Source organism: Nipponia nippon, unplaced genomic scaffold (assembly GCF_047370975.1).
Source record: "Nipponia nippon isolate SJK-2023a ecotype South Korea unplaced genomic scaffold, ASM4737097v1 scaffold_6, whole genome shotgun sequence".
Taxonomy (NCBI): domain Eukaryota; kingdom Metazoa; phylum Chordata; class Aves; order Pelecaniformes; family Threskiornithidae; genus Nipponia; species Nipponia nippon.
In genome coordinates, this window is record NW_028262380.1 from 25294426 (window position 1) to 25316722 (window position 22297).

At 38.3% G+C, this 22297-nt stretch overlaps 1 protein-coding gene across 2 annotated transcripts in view; it reads left to right on the forward strand.

The window, feature by feature from the left end:
- NWD2 (NACHT and WD repeat domain containing 2) overlaps positions 1-22297 on the forward strand; it is a 57248-nt gene that overhangs the window by 18493 nt on the left and 16458 nt on the right. The window contains exons 2-3 of one of the 2 annotated variants that reach the window (XM_087737831.1): positions 3311-3399; positions 8275-8391. In XM_087737831.1, coding sequence (XP_087593957.1) covers positions 3311-3399; positions 8275-8391 — 206 coding nt within the window. Of the gene's footprint in view, positions 1-3310; positions 3400-8274; positions 8392-22297 lie in introns of those variants that run through there. The other variant, XM_087737832.1, reaches the window with a different exon arrangement.

A 22297-nucleotide genomic window follows, 5' to 3' on the forward strand; every position in this document is an offset into this window, starting at 1 on the left:
ATTTTTTTTTGTTCCTTCAACTTAGCCTATTGTAGTTCCCTAGTAAGACCGTTCTGTCCACAAACAATAACTGTGAATTGTTGCTTCCCTAATAACAAAGCTGTAGTCTTGACTAATTTTAGTTTAGAGACTCAAGAATGATTTTGTTTTAGCTCAGTAACTGAGTAGTAAGTTGGTTTTCAACAGTTTATTCTACTCAGTTGTGAAAACATGATGCTCTGTGTTTTCATAGACTTGCATGCCAAAATGAACGTGTGTTAAGGTGAAGAATATAGAATATATCATCTTCTATCACTGACTGATCTAAGGGCCTCAGTTACTGTGAAGGTAAAAAACGACGGTATTTCAAATGAAGTAAAGTACGCAGTTCGTTTTTCTCACAAGGTACAGCAACACCATGCAGTACAGTGCCTCCAAGCTGGCACTGAGAAAAGTTGCTTTGGAGCCAAGATAATATTGCTGCATCGGTACAGTGCAACCCTCTGGCTAATTAGCCTTGTTAGCTGTGTACTACATTCTGCAAGAAAAGGTTGACTGAGGCACTAAAGTATGTGAGAAAATTAATGACTGTGGATCCTGAGGAGGGAGCAACTCATCCGTCCCTCTATGCCTTATGTACTAACTGAGGCAGCTCTGGGCTGAGAGTGTTGTTTTTTGCACTCCATTCCTAAATATTTGTAGGATGCGTCTGTATTCATCCAGATCTGGAGTACATTTCTGAGATTAATCTCTTGATCATCGCTATCTAATATACTCTTGACAGACATCATAGAGCAGTCTTGGTGTGCATGAACCGGGTTCCTTTTGGATGAAAAACAGGAATACTACTCCAGGATCTCACCTAACGCACTCCAAATGTTTGTGGGGGGTTGAGCTCAATCCAAAGTAAAATCCCCTGAAATACATCTGGCATGGATATTGGGTCCTTGGCACTAGCTGTTTTTCTCTAGAGCTTTGCTCCCACTGGTCCATGCAGTAGCAAAAGGCTTCCCAGGCACTGTACGAGGGGCCTGGATGACTAAGCCAAACCTGCAGGTTCTTCTGAGAAACAGGATCACTGCTGGTTGCAAGGGGGACTCAGGAGGTCATCTGGGCTAACCTCCCTCTTGAAGTGCTGCCAACAGTAGCTTAGTCAACCAGAACTTGTCTAGTCAAGTCTTGAAGAGCTCCAAGGGCAGAGGAGCTTCTCCTAGCGTCCAACCTGAAATTCCCAAGCTGTAATACGTTATTGTTGCCTTTGTTGTACTGTCTGACACTGCCACAAAGAGCTTGGCTCCATCATCTTTGTAAGTGCCTTAGAAATAGTAGGCTGTGCTTAGGTCCCCCTTACACTCTTTGACACACTAGCTAAGCCCAGATCCCTCAGTCTCCCCTTGTAGGCCATGTGCTCTTGGCCCCTGACCATCTCAGTAGCCACTGCAGTTTCCTCCCCATCCTCCTGATTTGGGGTGCCCAGAGCTGGGCACAGCACTCCTGGTGCGGCCTCTTCAGTGCCCAGGAGAGGAGGGTAATAACTTCCCGAGAGGGAAGTGAGGAGAGAGGGAGTGAGGCCACGCTCCTCTGAATGTAACCCAGAGCAGGGTCTGTCTTATTTGCAGTGCTCAAATTGGATATATAAAAGCTGTGCACTGCAGATTTAGGATGTCGCCTTGAGTGGCGTGCCCACAGTCAAATAGAAAGCTTGCAATGGAGCAAGGACTTAACTGATGCTTCTGGACCGTTCTTTGTCTTCAAAACACATTAGCATGTTTAGTATATTTTAAAACATGAAATCATAAATACATTATATTCTTGCACTTAGAGAGGATGTGTTATGAAAACTACTACGCCTTTGACTTTTTTCCCCATCAAAAGTTTGTGAAGGAAGAACTGTGGTAATTCAGATAAACTGGATTAAGTTCATGGCTGTACTTTTGAGCCTTTGTGGTATAGCCTTTTACCTTGATGCAGATTTCGTAAGAAATAATTTCTCTGTAGGTGTTCTGGATTGTTTTCTGTTTATAAACTTAAATGATAATTATAGCACACATTTATGTAACATTTCAAAGGTATATTTAAACATTAAGAAGTATATTAAGATTTTGGTGTGATTAATTAAATTACAGATTTCACACTCTCCTAGAATTGTCAAAATACGAAAGAATATAAATCTGTGACCATGATTCTATGAACAGACCTCTGACTTAGATGTATAAGCTGGGGCTCTGATAAACAAAAGATTGTTAGATTTGCACACATATTGCTGGTTTACAACAATATGGGGATTGTTAAATCAGTTTTAACCTATTGTTTTGTTTCAGTGTTTCAGAAATATTGCTTTAACTGCAGTAGATGCTCTCCATCATTCATAAGTCAACACTGTTTATTTTTCATCATGTGTCACTCCAATCTAGTAGTTTACAACGGTTGTGTTTTATTTTTTAAAATAACTTAGCAACGGTGTCATCCCTTTGTGTCACAACTCAGTCGACACTAGTCACAATCTCGACCTAGCAAAATCCATCACATATCTTAGACTAACTTGGAGAGACAATAAAATTTATTATCTACGCAAGATTTCATTACTAACCAAATTTACTTCAAATTTGACAGTGTGTTTCTTGAGCGATATGTTTTATATAAATGTGTTCAGATTAACTTGGACAGACAGAACTTAATAATAATTTTGGCGTCATTGTCATATTGTACTTTGTTATCAAAACAGATGTCATTTTTCATGGTGAGAATAACATGATGTCAGAACTGCACATTTAGTATGATAGCAGGAATCACCTGGACCAAAATTTACCATAAATAATGCTATTAACAGCTTTCTTCCCTTTAAGGTACTATCAAATCAAAGATGGTGAAGAAAGTGATAGTGTTTGACACAATGTCATTAATCATGTTATTGATTTATTTCTAAGTATAGAGATCTGTTTCATCCTTGGTATTATCTCTTTGTTCCAGAGTGTTTCTAATTCGTAAAATTCAGCTTCCTGAAAATTAAATAGAAGTCAAATATAAAGAAATTCTGACTGCTGAATTACAAAATTAATTCAGCTGTGCTGTATTGAAATACGCTGCAATATTAAGATGTGTATGAAGCCTAATGTTGCACATACACATTTATGTGTTTGTACAACATACAGTTTGGAGATTAAATCCCAGCACTTGATTTTCATTGGGGGGGATGAGGGGGTGGGGGTGGGGGTGGGGGTTGGTGTTTGTTTATTTTAAGGGCTCTTTTTTACGTGATAAACCTGTATCTCTGACTAAAAGAACAGAGTTCATATAAATATTTTTAATAACATCTTTTTCCCCAACACAGATACAATAGCAGAAAGGAGTGCCCTAAGAGAACATGTGTATCCTAAGCTGAGAGAATTCTGCAGGGAAAACTATGGGCTGGAATTTCAGGTAGGTTTTGTCGTGTTAAATCTTGCGTTACTTTTTCTTGAAATTAGCTCTATTTACAACAGATAACATTTTTAAATATCATTGGTAAAATAGAAGATTACAAAAAATGTATTTCATATGTTAATTGTACTGAATTGATGTACTTAAATTATTTTACAGGCAGTTTTGAGGTAAATTCTGAATAGATTAAAAAACCACGTGGTTTTACAATGCAACGTTGCACTGGTGGTACAAGCAATATGGCAACAAACTGACGACCTTCACATTAGAAACTTAATGAAACCACCTCTATTTTAGATATTCAAAGTATTTAAGAAGAAATAATGTTACATCTGAATTACCGTGTTGTACTTTTAGAAACCATACTTAAGTTAATGCAGCCTGTTTTTAATTTCATGTAATCTTCATTGAAGTAGCACCATCTGTATATTCACATAATTGTTACATTATATCTACCCTAACTACGGGTTTGTCTTTCACTGTAATGTGGAAAATAATTTAACCAGGTGAATACTGAAACTGATTACCAAAATGAATTGAATGTGGAACATTTCTATTGTGATTATATACTATGGAATTTGCTTCCTTTAGTGTCAATTGTAAAATTCCCATTGCTTCAGTCAGTTCATGTTTTCCTTTGTGTTATGGAAGACATAGACCCATCCACATCTTTGGTAAGAGCCAATTGGTAATAAATACAGTTGCATTTGACTTAAAATACATGAGTTTGGCATCACAGTTAAAGTCACTGGTACTTTTAAGCCAGGTATATCCTAATTCACAGTCCAGTAAAGTCACCCAGTAAAGTCCCATATATGTCAGCAGGCCTGTAACTGGCTCTCTGCTAAGAGAAACAAATCCAGCATGTGATCTTGTAAAAACGTTGTTCCATTTTTCAAAAATTCTGGTTCTACATCCTCAAGCCTTCCTTAGATACTGGTATTGACCTCCCATTTTAGTGACCCCAAAAACTCAGCTCTCCAGAGTGTAGTTGACTTGGAAACAGCTAATGCCTTTTATGCAACATCCTGTTCCCCCCAGTGTATTATTCTTGATGCACATGCAGCTGGCTTTTAATCAAAATAACAAGTTCTTAAATTAGGATATTTGGTTTTAATTTCCTGAGTCACAGTGGAGTTGCTGAATCTGCACGGTGGCAAATTCCAGAGTGATTTTTGATTATGGCTATAAAAGAACTTCATCTGAAGGTCCTAGCTCATCAGCTGATTGGGAAGTCCCAGCTGCAGTGATACATGCAAGGAATAGCAAAAGATATTTAAACAATAAAACATTTTTCTCCTGTTACTACCATGTGGTATTAGTGGAAGAAATAAACTCTTTATTTCTCAGTCATCTTTGAGGACACATCTCAGTGACAGGAGGGAAATGTCTCTTCCAAGTCAATCATAATCCACTGAATTCTTTGTGAGAGGAAACATGTCTTTCTTCAAATGGATTGTAATGTAGTCTCTAGGGGAGGAATAATTAAGTTTATTCTAGTTGATATTCATGGAAGCAAATTATTTTATTCTATAGTTTCAACGCCAGGAGCATCCATATGTGATATGAGGTCTGAGAGACAGCTCTACTGACACATGTCTGAAAACAGCTAGAAAGCTATCACATTTCTGTGGAAGCAAAGTAGGAAAACTTGTAGAAAAAATTACCAAGGGAAAGCAGTACAGCATTTTGGAGGAGGCTCTGAGGCAGACTTTATCAAAACTTTTTTTTTTTGCCTTTTCCATTCCTGATACACTGAGTTTCTTAGGTTAGCATGCAAAATCAAGACTAAAGTTTTTAGTGCAGTGGTGTCAAGAAAGTAGTATGTACGTTTCAGATACAGGGATAAATTTATATCTCCCTGTACAGAGCAGAACACATAACTTCTCATCTTGATACGTAATCTTCTACTGACCAAAGACGACTACCACAAATGCGCTATAATATAGGGTGTCCTGAAGACACCCTCCTCCTGATAAATTATGACCCAAATGAAATGCATTTGAGTACATTCATTGCTCCAGCTTCCGCTGAGTCATCTGGCTGCACTGATAAGTGTTTCAGCTGTTGCAAAGCGTGAGATCTGTCAGGCGTCCTCAAGTTGGTGGGAGCTGTTAGGGAACATAACTACCATGTGTGTGGAAGCAGAATGGAATATATTCAATCACTCTATGAACTTGTTTGCTCGGTGGACTTCCTTTTCCATTGAATGAGAAAATATTCCTGAAAAACAGGTATTGGTGAAGACAGAAAGCAAGTAAGCTGAGAAAAAGACTTCCAGAGTGCATGGTGTTTTGTACCTGAAATACGGTATTTTTTTAGGGAGGGCAGAGAGGTTAAAGAAAATAGTTGTAATAGAAAATTTTTGGAGGATAACTAACCACAGTTAATTAGCAGCACGCTCTTTTCTTCTTGGGAACAATGAACTGTTTCAAATAATTTTCACCATGTGATATATGCTAGAAGGAAAGTGGAATTTTGCATGAATGAAATTTTTAGTGGGTTTTTTTTAAGCACTTGGAAGCGATAAAGATAAAATTATTTCGTTTCCGTAGAAAAATCTGTGAAACTATAAGATTGGTAGGACAAAAGCTAAAATAAGCAAAAGGAAACACTGAATTATGAATGAAAAGCCTCCGTTAAGTGACTAGTGTGGAACTGAACTAGACCAGTGTCAGTCCACCATGTGTAAGTAGCTCTCACACCGAGCGCTGGTTGTCATCTCACCTTGGAAGCCTTACTGAAAGTTACAGTGGGTGTTTGTCACACAGTTTTTCCAAGTATAAGTAAAAACGTCCTTCAACATCAGATACAGTTGTCTTCTTGTTCCATTTCTTTAATTTTGTAAATCCTATTTATTTTAGTTAGCCTAAAGAATAACTGACAAGGCCCTCATTTTGAAATTCTTGGTGTCTTCAGAGGTTTGATGGCTAAAATATTTCCTCTTGCAGGACAAAATTATAACACGTTAAGATACTACGCGCCAAAATTTTGTTACTCCATAAAAATAACCTATAATGTTATAACAGACAGAAGGCAGCCACTGAGCCCCTACAATATCTGCTATTCCAGAGAATTTGCTCTTCACATTTACAGAATTAATGTGATTTCTGAACAGTTAATTAAACCAGAAATTGCTTTTGTTTCAGATGAACTTGAGCAGCACAATAAATTCATTCAACCTGTAATTCAGATATTTTTGATTGTATGCTAAGATGCTCTAATTTTATGACTAGAATACTTAAGCTCTATCATACATCACTCAAGTCATCAGACAGCTGAATACAATGTGACGTTCAATAATGAAGTCGTATCGATAAATAACAGAAGGGAGAGAGGAAGAAGGGAACACTTTTTTTCCTAATGAGAGTAAAAGAGAAAAGGACAGAGAAGAAATCAGTGCAAATGCGGGAAATAGGAAGGCTGTTTGAGATGCAGTTTTGTAAAGCAGAAGCTGCTTGTTCCAGCAAAATTTTGGAACAGAGTTTCTGTAAAAAATAAAGATATTAAGTGTATTTTCTTGGCAGTGTAAGCTACAATGCATTCTATACATGGGGCTATTTCACTCATCACTCAGACAGTACATTACCTCTTGTGTTTGGCAACAGTGTGCCTACTCCAGCAAACACTGACAGGTGTCCCAAACTTTTCTGGCAGAAATAACCAACAAGACTGTTGGTAGGGAAATTAAACATGGGCATAAATACTTCTAGGATTAGGTCTTAAACCTTGGCATTTATTGTTATGAGAAATTTTCCAAGGAGATTAACCAGCTGTAAACTGGTCAATTTTACATCAACCCATTATTAGTTCTTATATTAGGTCTTCAGGCTGATTTTATGATCTGTTTAGACAACAGCAAGTTTTGTGATTCTGTTTCTTATGGAAACAGCAGAGTGCTTCCACAATACAAATAATATTACAATAAACAATATTGTAATATATTCATGTCTTAATACAAATTTGATTTTTTTTTTTAAGTATCCGTTTGGACCTTTTTTTTGTTCAAGTTACATACATGATGTTAACAATCAATAGTAGCTTAAATGAGAGAATAGTAGTGTGTACCATAAGTTCTCTTCCAAAAGAAATGCATACATATGATGCCTATTCCTTTAAATTCTTTTAAAAACAGTAAGAATTCAGCCTTTTAATTAAAATGTGTAGTGAAATCACACTTCCTCACTTAATTCCTTCAAATAAGTTTAACATCCATATTCCAGTTTCTTCCAGGAGTTTGTTTGCAACTAATTACCATCACAAAACTGAGTCTGTAGCTACAGATGAAAGGCTGGACAGCAAGCTGTCTGCCATTGCATATCTATACAATCTCTGCTTCCAAAGTAACAAAGACCAGCTAACAGAGGATGTAGGATATTACAGAACCCCACGTATTCTTTCTTTTGAGCCATGTGCACAGGATGACTTTGTATCCTGTGGATACAAGTGACACAGCGTGTCAAGTCGTGGTCTTGACTGTGATACACAGCAAAACTCCCATTCATTTCCACGGAGGCAGGATTTTATCAATGCTTTTGTCATTATTCTTACCTATCCACTATATGCAATCTAGTAGCAAATAAAGACTACATCAAATCAAGATCTTGTCATGCTAATCTCTGCAAAAAAATATGAACATGAAATGAGAGATGGTCCCAGGAGGGACTATCTGGGAGGGAAAATAAAAGGCTTGCATTGTCATTTACCTAAGGAAACCCTGCCAGTCTGTGTAAGGACTGGATATAGACCTCATTGCCTTTTACTGCACTGGAGAGCAATGCTTAGCAGTACACAAAATGTTGACAAAGCTAATTTTTCACTTGATGGGTAGAAAGGGCATATGATAAAGTAACAATGTTGCATACTATTTTCCAGGTCATAGACTTATACTGGGGAGTTGAAGCAGACGAATGGGACAGTCCTGAGCTGCAAAAGACTCGTATGAAGCTGTTAGAAGATTGCTTGAAAAGTTCTGCAGGTCCATGTTTTGTTGTGGGTATAAAAATAATGTTTTACTTTACAACAAAAAAATAATGTTAGCTACCCTAACATGCATGATTCAGTAATAAATGTATTCTTTCTTTTCTTCTTTCTAAAATATTTGATATTCCTCACTGTACATTTCCTGTGCCGCATCCAAATGTTTCCCTATACAGCACTGTAGATTAACAGTGATTACTTAGTATTAGTGGAGAGAAAGAAGGCTCTTTCATGATCAATCCCTATACCAAGATGGGTTTAGGAACCACAAGGTGTGACTGTACTACTATCACAACAGAAGTATGGACTACTTGTTTAAGGAGGCCACCATTAATTAGTTCTTGGCACTTCTTACACATGCATTATTGGCTGGCCTAGAAGGACTGACTTACAAAAGCACAGCAGCAGCGAAGAACTGTCTGCTGTGATCTGCGTTTTGCTGTTTTGTGTCATAAACCCAGGACAAGTTAGGGTGCTAGGTATTAGAGTGCAAAAAGACTGAGAAGTCTCTGAGTCTTTGTGTTTTTCCTGCTCTCTGCCTTCTCTTTACTGTTGCCAGGACAAGTGTTGCTTTTAGGATTCTACAAGAGTCAGTAAAGCTGGCAAAAAAGATAGCTCTGCACTGGCTATTCCTATTAGGCCTAAAGGACAGACTGAACCACTTTTACAGGAGTGGTTTATAAAGCTTTACATGTCTATTTTCATGTCAGAGAGGTCTTTTTCTGTTAATGAACCTGTTGTTTTACATCAAGCTCAACAGTCTTCAGCTATCCCTCACAGCTTTTACAGTTGAAGCAGTGTGAATTTATGAAGTCATACCAAACGTTGTGTAGGGTTCTAATAACTGAAAGGCACTGGGAGTAGGCTGTATATATAACGTCCTGCTGGGTATCCTTTTCCCCCTTCCAGTGAATCATATACAATAGATTTTACTGTCACTGATTTTTTATTAAATATACAATTCAGAGTAGTGCATTTTTTTTTCTCTTTCTTCTGTGCTTAGGAAGATTTGTACCATGTTTTAAGATGAACGTAGCTAACTTGAAAAATATTCGAAGACCAGTTTAGTTCATGGTATGCTGACTGTATTAGTTTTCAGTGCAGAGACAAAAAATATATGACTTTTGATAAAAGCCTTTTCCCAGCTGCTTGAAGAGTAGCATATTCTCTTTATCTGTGAAGAGTAAGGCTGTTCTTTAACTTTCTGGGTAGATCTAGATAGAGAATCTCTCTAATGAGATTGGCTATTCAGTGGCAGGTACTGCATACTTAACAGCATCTATTAAAGCATCAAAACAAAAGACAAGATGATTTGGGAAGAATGTGGGTTTATTTTGTATATGAGAAGTACTATGTGAAACTAGTACTTCTAATCCTACTTAACTAATTTTGTCAATTATTATACTGATTGTTAGTGTAAGTTTTACTAAATTACAAGCATTTTGCTATTACATGTCTTTATTACAAGTTTTCAAGGACTGGTCTGAAAGTAAAACAACATTGCTTCTGTTTACTACTGATATACTACTGATTGTCCTCTCCATAGTCACTTGTTTATTGCAACTGGAACGGTAGTGGAAATGCTTGTCGCTCAGACATCAAAGGACACCTGCCACTCTCCTTTGACAGCTTTAATTCCAACTTATTAACTTGTGTTTTGATGTTAGGCTTCAAGGGAAAACACTTTTAAGACCATGACTTTGCTATTCCAAATTTTCTTTTCTATAATATATTTGCTAAGAAAATAATTTAGAAAAGGTAGATTTCTCCTCTATACCTAAACGTAGCTAAGTGAACTCTAATTCGTAGACTTGTCATAGTAAGGCAGAGAAGAATTCTGAAAAATCTGCAAGTCCTTGATTATTTTTTTTAAGGGTAGAATTTTAAAGATTTAGTGAACTGAAACCACAGAATCTCATGGGGACGGAAGGAATACAAAACAGTGCTTGCTGTGAAGGCTGGAGATCACTTCTCTCCATGCCGAAGATTAGACAAAGAGCAAGCTGTAGCATGTGTTGTTCTGTACTTTTATCACACCCTTACAACCATCTTGCTGGCTCTGTTTCATTCACCTGCTTGCCTCACTCTGTTATTTAGCTTCAGAGGCCTGGGAAACAGAAGCCGTCCTCAGTGCTTGACCGTAAAGAGCCTGGTACTTGGAGTACTGAGTCTGGGCTGGGTTTGATGCTGTCATGACACTGTTTTTCACAAGCACACACTGGCCCAGATCTCTAGAGCGTTTGGGTAGCTTCCATCTTACGTGACTAAATTTAGTTTTGTGGGTTTATTTTTCTACTTTTTATCTTCCCTTTGATGAAAAAACAGAGTCGGAACAGAAGGGCATGGTGTTTTTCCTGTAGCAACACCCAGGGTCCTGAGACATGGATGTTCTAAAATCTCTGACAGCGAAGGGAAACCTCCTCGTGTACCATTGCTGCATATTTTAGCAGCTCAGAATTTTGAAGCTGTTAAGAACTCCCTGCCTGATATTGTTACTAAGGAAAGAAATCAAGCCAAATCAGAAATTTTAAACGGAACAAAACAGTTAGCAAAGAGGTTGCAGTGAGCCAACAACTTCAATATTTATTCCAGGTTTTCCAAGCATGGGCCAGAGTAAGAGCTCTCCCAATGACAAGACTGGCAAAACTACAGAAATCTCTTTATGCACATTTGTTTTTTGCTCTGTTGTACCTTAGTGGGATGGGGTTTATTTCATTTACAACACAAATTGAAGATGATTCTATTCCAACAAGCATAATTAGTTTTAATTTATAGTAACATAATTAAAAACTGACTTTGGCACTGCAGGCTTTGGGCAACTTCCCATTTCTTGAGAAAGTTCTATAAAATGTGCCACTTCCATTCAGCTGGGTATTTTTTTTTACTTTTCAATTACTGCTTTTTTTAATTCAGACACAGATCTGGGATTAAATCGGACTATTCAGAATTAACTAGCAGATATGGATTGATTTTAGAAAGTGTTTCTTTATGGCACTTTGTGCCTGCATTTTGATATCAGATGGAGAGAAAATGAAATTCAGTTCTTTAATTAGTGCAGTGCCTAAGTTGGAAGTCCTAAGCTTTTCTTCAGATACGAAACAACAAAATCCAAATGAACACATATTCATAAACAGAAAGGAGGAACCAGTTCTGAAAAAAAACGGGTAATTCATTTCCTGTGACACTGTCTCTGGGAATGTACAGTCCCCCTCTTACCTGCTGCCTGAGCTCTATCAACACTTGATCCAATTAAGGGAGAGGGGAGTTGTCTGGCTTTTGGTTAGGTTGGTTTTTTTGGTTGGTTGGTTTTTTGCTGTGTAAAATCAGTGCCTATTATACGTGATCATTTAAAAACTGATAGCCTTTGCTGTAGGTAAATACATGCCATGCTATTTTTGATCTACAGAATAATTTATCAAGATTTATTTATGAGGGGAAAAGTGCTATTTCTGTGGGAAAAATATTTTCCATACAAATTTTATGCAGAAATCATACTGGTTGTCTCTGGAATCTACATGGGGAGATTGAAATGCAGCATATTTATTAAGTTGTGAACTGCTTAAACTCTGCATTGCATAATGATACCAAAGCCAAAATATATTCAGTGCATCACTGGAACCTTTACATTCTGCGGGGTTATGTTTCCTAGTAAATTCATAAGAGATGGCAATACAGACAGGATGGTAGAGTGACAATAAAGGTTGTATTATCATCCCACAACTAGTACAGACCATGAACAGGATTCATCTATTACAGATCTAGTCTCGACACCTTTAACAACTAATTGAAAGATATAGGTACCTCCAGTAATATCTGAGTCATCTTCTGGGTGACTGTTTCTCCATTAACAGCAAGGAGACACTAGGGAGTTAGACTGCTAATTTAGGAACCCGAGTACAGTGCTTGATATCAATTAAGGCCTTGAGCTATTTAGGGTGTCTTTAGTCTATAGTGGTTATTTGCAGAATAAGGTTACTGCCTTTTTATCGGGGTTCCCTAACTAATACTCCAGTACTAACCTGCTGTTGGTTACTCCTTAGTACAGATGAGAGAACTGGCAGGCTTCTCTGCGCTTCTCTTCAAACACACCCTGCAAGTTATAACACGTGGGTGCTCTCTTCCATCTGTGCGGCACCACACAGTCTCTGCCTGAACTGCTGTTCTTGCATGACTATGTCCTGAAAAATTGTAAAATGAAAGGGAGAAATGGAAATGAAATGTTAGTTTGTCGCCTGAAATGGTTTGCTCAATTAAATATGTTCGGGTTTGTACAAACCTAAGAGATTCTCCCCACCCATCATTCAAATCATCTGGTCCAAAGAACGGTAAAAACATTTCTACCTACTCTGAACAGACATTGTAATTTACATTATCCCTTTCAAATTATTGACAGTTTATTGTTACTTTCAGCATTAATGAACTATTTAAAAAGACCTAGCATTATAAAATTGGATTCCGGTAGGATTTTAAAAGAACATTAGCAATTTAGAATATTTGGCATGTCCTTAAATCACCCTGAAATTGAAGACAAAATGTGGTAAATTGAGGAGTGAAATGTTTTTTACATCTCTGGATCTTTTTGTTCCTACAGTACAATGCATGTTTTAATCATTCTATGAAGTACACTGCTACTTGGTTCTCTTTCCTTAGTATAAATGGTTGATAATTAATTCTGAGCACATTCCAGCTCAAAGAAAATTCCAAATTATATTACTCCAGCTCTGCTGAATCTCCTCAACTCCCATTTCAGTTCTGGTGTTACTTTAGGGTTTATTCCTAATGTGAAAACTGAATATATACAGGTTCTGGAACACTTGTGTTACATTTTGCTTTTGTTCTCCTGGGACAATTGCCACACATTTTAAGTTAGGGAGGCTAAAGTCAGTCAAATGTGTCTGTAGTAAAACAACTAGTTTAGGGGAAATGCTAAGCACCCAGTGCTCTTTGGGAATTCAGCAGAAGTTACACGTGCTTGGTGCATTTCAGAATTTAATTTTCCTCAAGGAAGCAGCTCTGTATATATTTTTTTTTAAGTGGATGAGGAGAAATAGCTGGAACCAGACATGGCACAACAGCCCACCTCTCCCAATGAAGTATACTCCAAGAAACAAATATCAAACTATGAATTTTCTTCTCACTCCGCATCTGATTCAAAACCCATCCAAATACGAACTCCCTCTAACGTAAGTAGGTTTGGGGTCATACGGCATATCAGGAATGGCTCCACAGGACTTGTTGGCATTAATCTGAAGTGAAGTATATGTCTGCAGGTACTAATCCTGTTTTAGATGGATTTCGCCAACAGGAAAGATTTTTCTGTGAATGTCAAAGTAGAGCTTTGTATATTTTTTTAAATACTTCAAAATAGTAAAAGTGATTAAATTTTAAAGACATAGTATGCAACTTTCCCCTCAGCAAGCCTTGGTCTTCTTTCACAGCCTCCAGGGTGTATAACCCTTTCCATGTTTTTTACCTCTGAACACACATATACACAGAGTGGAATCAAGCATGGGGTGATATTGTATGATTAAGCTATTGTGAGTTCCTTGATCTGCTTTAGGGCTGGGAATGTATTTTCCTATGAATCATCTCTGATTCTCTAAATCTAAAATCTAGGGTCTAAAAATGCTTACCCATTTTTTAAACATATCCCATTGAAAATAGCTACAAGATTCATCAGGCAGCTTTTCCACGGAACATAGAAACTGCATGGTTTTTGATGTAGTCTTAAAATAGCTTGCATTTTCAGCCTACAGTCAGAAGACTGTATATATTTTCTGCGAAGTCACTGTATTTCTTTTTCTTGACATAAATAGAATTTTTGGTGCTGCCTTCCAGAAAAGTATTATATTTAATATAAATGACCATATTAGTGAGAACAAGATTAGCATGAACTCAAATCTCCATCATTCTATGTATAATGTGTACAGGAAGAAACAGGCTGCATGAGATTTATGAGATGTATTTGCTCTTGACCCTCAAAAGCTTTACCAAACCGTCTTCTGAGGTAGTATTGTAATCAGCTAGATGTAATGGTCTCTTCTACAAATGAAACAGTAGATCAGAACGCCAACACTGGCTATTCTGCAGAAGGGGGTGGGGGGGTGTGGAATCATCAACCTTGCAATTCTATTTCTGTGTAAAGAAAGAGCATCCTTTACAGTATTTAGCAGGTAGTTGATAAGTTTGAAGAGAACTCTTAATGGTATTGCTTGCTCCTAGGGTATATACCTTCCCTTTTCTCAAATACAGAGATTCACTTCAGAGATCCTTTGGTTCTCCAATAGCAGACCCAGAAACAAACACCTAGTAACTAGTTCACTTTTCAGTCTGATTATTGTTAAATCCAGCTAGCAGTAGCTGGGTCTGGTTTTTTAAGATAATCAGAGTGTATAATTTCACACAGGATCCTTTTTTTTTTTTTTTTTTCAATGAAAGATACTAATTTACAGAAGTAAAATAAGAGACTGTCAGTGTTCATCATAGTGTTCATCATAGTGATGAACATTTGTTTTCAGTGCAAGGTGCCTTTTTTGGAGTTACTGTTCTGTTAGCATGCCATGTAGCAGCTAATTATCATATGCTTCTTTCTTTCGTAACTGGAAAACCTCACAGACTAACTTTTTATTCCATTCCACCTCGAAAAAATGAAGCGGAGAATATGTGCTTAGAATGCTATGGAGACTGCAATTATTATGAGTAAACTACACGTTCTTTTCTTATTAACTATTTTGCGTAGTATAGAAATTACTTTAATGCTTAAAACTGTTTAAAAATAATTTAGAATAGTAGTGCTTCTCATGGCTGGAAAAACAGTGCATCGCCTGGCCACATACTTTTGCAGAGCATATACTCTGCTTCTCAGTCATGCCATTGCATGGCATAGGCACAATAGTGTTTTTATTGAGAGAAGTGTCATGACCTGATGTTCTTGCTATATTTCATTCATTTCCCATGGGGATTTGCTACAGAATTTTTAAACACTTAGCTAATGACTTCACCTGTTACCTGCAGGCAGTATTCAGCATTTAGTGCTTGTACACTTCAGGTGTGATCACCTTTTAGTTAAAAATTCGTGTTAGAAAAGGCATGAAGATACCCCAATAGAAAGCTACTATAGATAAGGTTTTATTTTAACCTATTCCATTCTTGAAGAAGCAAGATAAGTGAAAGCTAAGAGGATTTATAAAAGTTATTTTTTTCATCTGTATTATAAATGGAAAACTAATATTGGGTAGTATTGAAGAACAACATGTTTTGAAATGTGGCAGTTCTGAAGGTGGCTTTATGAAAAGATGGATTTATATTTAATATAAATTAAATTATTAGGGTTAGCATTCTCATTGTAATATTTGGTGATGTGAATTAACTGTAAAGATTGTTGACACCAAATACTTTAAGTAATGCTATTCTTCGTCAGCCGCAATCTTTGTCAAGTGTGTAAGGGGTGTGGTTTATGAAGCCAAGGAAAGCTTTAATCTCTATTATCACAGTGCTTGCTTCAGTCTTTTTCCCTCAGTTCCTTCATGTATTTTATATCCCTGAAAAACATGTTTATTAATGGTGGTTTAGGTGCTTCACTACACAGTCATGGGTCCTATCAGGCTCATGGGCACTGTATTATTCTATGCAAGTCGTGAAAGCATTTTTTGATGTTTAATTACAAAATTAGGTTTTCATTTGTAGACTCAGTGAATACCAATCTGTTCAGCGCTAATAAGAAGGGGAAAAAAAACAGCAAAAAGAAACTTGCAGCAAAATCTCTTATCATGTTACAACTAGCTTCAGTTTTCCTAAAGTTGGGAGGGGTGTTAAAAACTCCGTTATACCATCAGTGATCTCTGCCTCTAATAATGCTCGTTAATTAACACTTTCTAATACCTTCATAGTGGCTGTATATGTTACTGAGAAACACAGCTTAATTAGGTTACAGAAAAGCATAAATGTATAGGTCTATTTCCAATTTCCAGTGTGTGTATGTGCTTACAATAGGACTTGGATAGGTTTTGCAGTCCTAAAAACTCCTCCTCAGTTACTGCAGCTTTGGCGGTGACTACAGACTAGGTGCCTCTCTGTTAATCCCTTAGGTGTCTAATTCATCTCTTCTTGCCGTGCTCAACATTACCTTAATCTAAGCTCTTTGGCTCATCATTTATCACTTAAATGCCATCCCAAAATAGGAATTTAGAAACTAAGCAGCCCTTCTGATAAACAATAGCAAGATCATATTTCCCAGAAAACAAAGATATGGCCCCTTCGTTTTAGAGGGTGCATGGGCGCAGCGTGAGGCAGCATCCTTCTGTGCATATGAAGCATACCAAAGAGGGCAGTAAGGATGCAGGAGTCCTAGTTTTTAACTCCTGGGGTTGGTGTCCAGAAGCCTCTCAGCTGACTACACTGACAGGCTCAGAGTATCTTTCTTTCTGGCTCCATGATGCCTGTATCCCTGGATGCTCATAAGGCACATTAAACAGCAACAGTAGGAGAAGCTTTTCTCCATTAGCCAGCCTTCACCTATTCAAACCCTTTCACAGTTCCTCCCTGTGTGGGTGAGTGTTGTGATTATTTTACAAAGCAGGGGAGGTTACACCACCATGCCCTCCACTAAAAGACAAGATCGATCTTGCCGTTTCCAGGAAACATACATTTCCCACACCCTGTAGGAAAGGTAGAAAGGTAGGGATTTCCACAGACAAGGTTATTGACTCCAGTCTGGGCTGGGTGCTAAAGTCTTTTATTAAGCCGAGCCCTTGTAGCTTGTTTTTCTACCTAGCTCCACTGTTATAAAGTGTTACGGGACCTGTCAGAGTGTTGACAGGAATCTGGACTGCAGTAGGAATTACCTGCAAGGTCCTGAGCTTTATGTGAGAGGAAAAATGTACATGCCTGTCAGGAAATCTCCCACCCAATTTCAGAAAAAGAGCAAAGTGAGAATGATACATTTGTTTGGAGGAGAATCAGAGTGAGTGAGCAGCTCCAATCTATTGCCAGAGGTAGGCAAAATCTTCTTCAGTCCTTCCTCTACCCGACCTTTATTCACAGACCTCTTTCCTAATTTAATTCTTTTTGACTGATTTTCTCACCTGCACCCATGCTCAGGGAGATCAAAGACCCAGCAATGACAAACAGTGAAGGAAAAGGCAACAAAATGAACTAAACTGGTGCTTCATAATTGTGTAGAAGACAGGAGAAAGAGCATGGAGGAAGACGACTGTTGACACTTTCAGAGCCAGGAGAAAGGAGACTTCTGATGAAGTAAAGCGTATCAGGGAAGTAGGCCATGAATTTCTCCTGAGGAAGCACATTCACTCTGTATGATGGACTTAGCTCCTACCCACTATGTCCTGAGAAATTACTCATCATTGTTTCATATCTCCCTACCACTAGGGAAAAGCTTTGAGATTTAAAAATATTGCACTGTGGATGAAGTTCAGAGTTGAGGGAATTGGTTTATTTACAGCTGGATTAAGCTGCTGTCTTTAATTTTCTGAAAGAAAGGTTAAGCATCAAGTAACTCCACCATCATTTTCTTCTTACACCTTACGTCAGGAACATTATTCACAGCAAAAGGCTTCAGCACTTGCACCTCATCCTTCCAGTCCCAATTTCAGTCAGTTTTCTTACAAGGTAGTTAAACAGCCCTTTTTTGTTCTTCATGGAACTGAAACCAATACCTGTCTCAAGTTTCTGAAATACCTATAGCCCCGCAGTGTACGTCTGGAGTGCCTCCAGGTAAAAAAAGGAAGAGAGAAATCAGGGCATGGCTCTGTGACAGCAACATTTCTCAAGCCAAGGAACATAAATGCATATCCAGGCAGGTGGAAAAAAAAAAATCTATTTCTCAGCACAGAAATGTCTTTATTATGCCTTCAGTTTTCTACTCACTTCAGTAATTTGAGTTAAAAATTATTTTTCTTATTCTATGTTTTGTACAGTCAGCTGAAATGCTAAAACTAAATCTATTTACCCATAAGCTTCAACCAAAGGACTGAGGTATGGACACTATTATTATCACCTGGTATGGAGAAAAATCAAATGAAAATGTTTGATACTGCTCTATGGTATCATGTTTCCTTTAAAAACTAAACAGGACAAACAATGTAAAGCAACAGTCCCATCCCTGCTGATACATAAATACACTTTGGATATCAACACTCAAAATAGAAATGCTTATTTTGCAAGCTATCATTAGCCTCATTTTATAGATAGGCAATCTGAGGCAGCGGCAAAAGCATCAGGAAGTTACCAGTTTCCCTACTGAGATGAAGCAAAAGTGGAAAAAAGATTCAAGAGTTCTGCACCAGCTCTGATGTTCTGTCTGCTAAGTTGCACTGCCTTACAACTCTTGGCAGTAGAAGAAAAATGCTGTTCTGAAGGCACTTTGACCTGTACATCCTAGAAATCACAGGTTACAACTTTTTTGGCCTTTTTTTTCATACTTTTGATTTCTAATGGAAGTATTTTGGGGAGACTTAATTCCAATGCAACATAACTTTTGTCCTTTGATCACTACCATCAATAGGCAAGAAAAGCAGTCAAATGTATTTAATTGAAGACCGTTCTCTCTGTGCATGTATCAGGAGGCCCTCACACTGTACCACATTGCAGCTAGAAGGAAAAAAAGGGAGTAGAAGCAGCTTTTTTCAAGACATCTCTTGGCACCAGCTACTCTGGAACCCCAGCTTCCTAAAACTTGGTTTAGATGAAGTGCCTTACTACACCTTTCTCCATCTTCGTTTCCGTTGTTCGTTTCAGTTTTCACTTCAGTTCAGTTTAATGGCTTGGAGTTTACCCTAACAAGCAGTTAACATATATACTCCATTGAGATTTTCAATTAATTCATATATTTGTTTTTCTTCTTACTGAAATCATTCAAGTCTTACGAGGAGCGGCTGAGGGAGCTGGGGTTGTTTAGTTTGGAGAAGAGGAGGCTGAGGGGAGACCTTACTGCTCTCTACAACTACCTGAAAGGAGGTTGTAGCGAGGTGGGGGTCGCTCTCTTCTCCCTAGTAACAAGCGATAGGATGAGAGGAAACGGCCTCAAGCTGCGCCAGGGGAGGTTTAGGTTGGATATTAGGAAAAACTTCTTCACTGAAAGGGTGGTCAGGCACTGGAACAGGCTGCCCAGGGAAGTGGTTGAGTCTCCATCCCTGGAGGTATTTAAAAGATGGGTAGATGTGGTGCTTGAGGACATGGTTTAGTGGTGGACTTGGCAGTGCTAGGTTAACGGTTGGACTCGATGATCTTAAGGGTCTTTTCCAACCTTAATGATTCTCTGATTCTATGATTAGTGCATTGAAAATAAATCTAAGTAAATATACTTTTCTAGTTTCAGTTCAGCTGACTCACTGTTGTTTAGCCATTAGCATTTTTGCTTTGAGTTTGAGAATTGGCTGTTGTTTCCTTAAAGAATAAAAAAAGAATAATATAGGACATTGTTTTCTGTTTGTTTCTGGTAGCAAATTCTCAGTTTCAATTCAAATCATATTTATTTCTCAGAAACAAGGTTCCAGCTAATCCTGTTATTTTGTTGGGGTTTTTTTCCCCAAAAATGTCTCTGGCTGCACCTGAACATCTTGTGTCGCATAAGTAATTTCTATAGGATACTGTTACAATAGAGTTACAATCTCCTGGTAGCAAACCCAAAAGACCTATAGTTGTACTAAATTTCTTTGAATGGGATGTTAAATAAAAGGTCCTTAAGAATTGGTATCCTGACCATTTATTCCAGATTTTGAAGACATGATTTACCTGTATATTTGGTTATGTCAGTTAAGCCCACATTTCTGCAGACGAGGAGGGTAAATACACCTACATGTTACAAATTCTGTGTGCCTTCCCTGACTTGAACATGCCACCTAGGCAGGTTTGCACATGGAAATGCACTGTGTTAGCACATCCAAATTCAGTATGAAAGACAGGACATAGAATGCAGCCAGTATACATATATAAAGTAAGGTTTGAAAACAATGGAGCATTTCTTGTAGTTATGATGAAGTGATTCTGACTTCAATTCGAACGTACATATATATCAGTTGAAAGAAATTGATGGGTATTAGCATCTGATTATAATAAATACGCTTTTTAGACAAAACATAAGAAATTTGAGGTCTTTAAAAACTGAATTTAAATTGATATGTCAATCTTTCACTTGTATTTTTCTTTATGTGTCTTTTTTGTCTATAGCAGACTGATCTATTACCGAGTAACATACTTTTTATCAGCTAATAGATATATTAACATCACAGTAAGCAGTAGTGCAAAAACCACATTTCTCTGAGTAAAATGGCTATTTGACTGAAATGTATGGCTTTAAAGAGGAGAAAAGTTTTTGTTTCATAAAAAAGATGTAACTACAAGAGGAAGGAAGCCTAGAAGCTCAGGCTGAGGAAGCAGGGAGTTAGATCTCTAACCCCGGGATTCACAGAAGGCAGTGAAGAGCAAGTGATCACAGGAGAGACAGGGATCCAGAGAACCGACTTTGTTGCCCTTGATTAGGGCACTCATGCAAACTGTGTGTCGTGGTTTAACCCCAGCTGGCAACTAAGCACCACACAGCCACTCGTTTGCTCCCCCACAATGGGATGGGGGAGAGAATCGGAAGAGTAAAAGTGAGAAAACTCATGGGTTGAGATAAAGACAGTTTAATAGGGAAAGCAAAAGCTGCACACGCAAGCAAAGCAAAGCAAGGAATTCATTCACTACTTCCCATGGGCAGGCAGGTGTTCAGCCATCTCCAGTAAAGCAGGGCTCCATCACGCGTAACGGTTACTTGGGAAGACAAATGCCATCGCTCCGAACGTCCCCCCCTTCCTTCTTCTTCCCCCAGCTTATATACTGAGCATGATGTCATTGGTGTGGAATAGCCCTTTTCCCAGTCTGGGTCAGCTGTCCTGGCCGTGTCCCCTCCCAGCTTCTTGTGCACCTGGCAGAGCACAGGAAGCTGAAAAGTCCTTGGCTAGTGTAAACTCTACTCAGCAACAACCAAAACATCAGTGTGTTATCAACATTATTCTCATCCTAAATCCAAAACACAGCACTATACCAGCTACTAAGAAAATTAACTCTATCCCAGCTGAAACCAGGACACTGTGGAAAGATAAGGTTCATGTTCCTGCTACAAATAATATTCAGTTACTTACACAAAGCTATGTGATACAGAGAGGAGCTGTGCTAGCAGGAGCTTTGACATGCTACTGTTACCCCATCATTGATGCCCAGAAGCCTGATCAGTAGGGTACACACCTGGTGACCACAGACTTGTCCTTCCCGTTCAGGAGAGATTTTGAAAGAGGCCTCTTGCTCCAGGGGTAGAGCTCCCTCATTATCTGCCTTCCTTTAGATTATGACCCACCAGCTACAGCCTGCTCCTCACCCGTTTTCTGCCCAAGGCCTCCTAGTGAGGTGTGGCACGAGTTTCTACCAGGCTGCAATCCACAGTTCCCTTGAGGATGGTAGAAGGACACCTCAGGGACATCACTGGGAGCAGCATTTCCCAACCCTTGACAACAGATGAACAACGTAACATCCCAAGGCATTTTAACAGCACTTAAGTCCCTACAAGTCACGCAGCTGCTGAAGAACCACTTGGTGCATCTCAGTGGCACCTGAATGCTGATGTTGGGTGCCTGCTGGCAGTTTTCAGCCCAGAGCATGAAGCATTCACTGCATCTTCAATAATGGGAGATACTTTCTTTCTCCTAATGGAGCTGTTCTACTTTGAACTACTAAGTGATCTCAGTTTAAGCTTACATTAATTTAGCAGGCTGAAATGTGAGTCCCTCAAGACCTAATTCATGAGTGGGCAAGGCTTTCCTCCTCTACTAGCGAGCAGTTTCTGTAAGAAGGACAGGGCTGAGAATTAGGAACAACAACTTCCAGTGCCCAGTTATAGCTAACCACTGCATACCTGTCACAG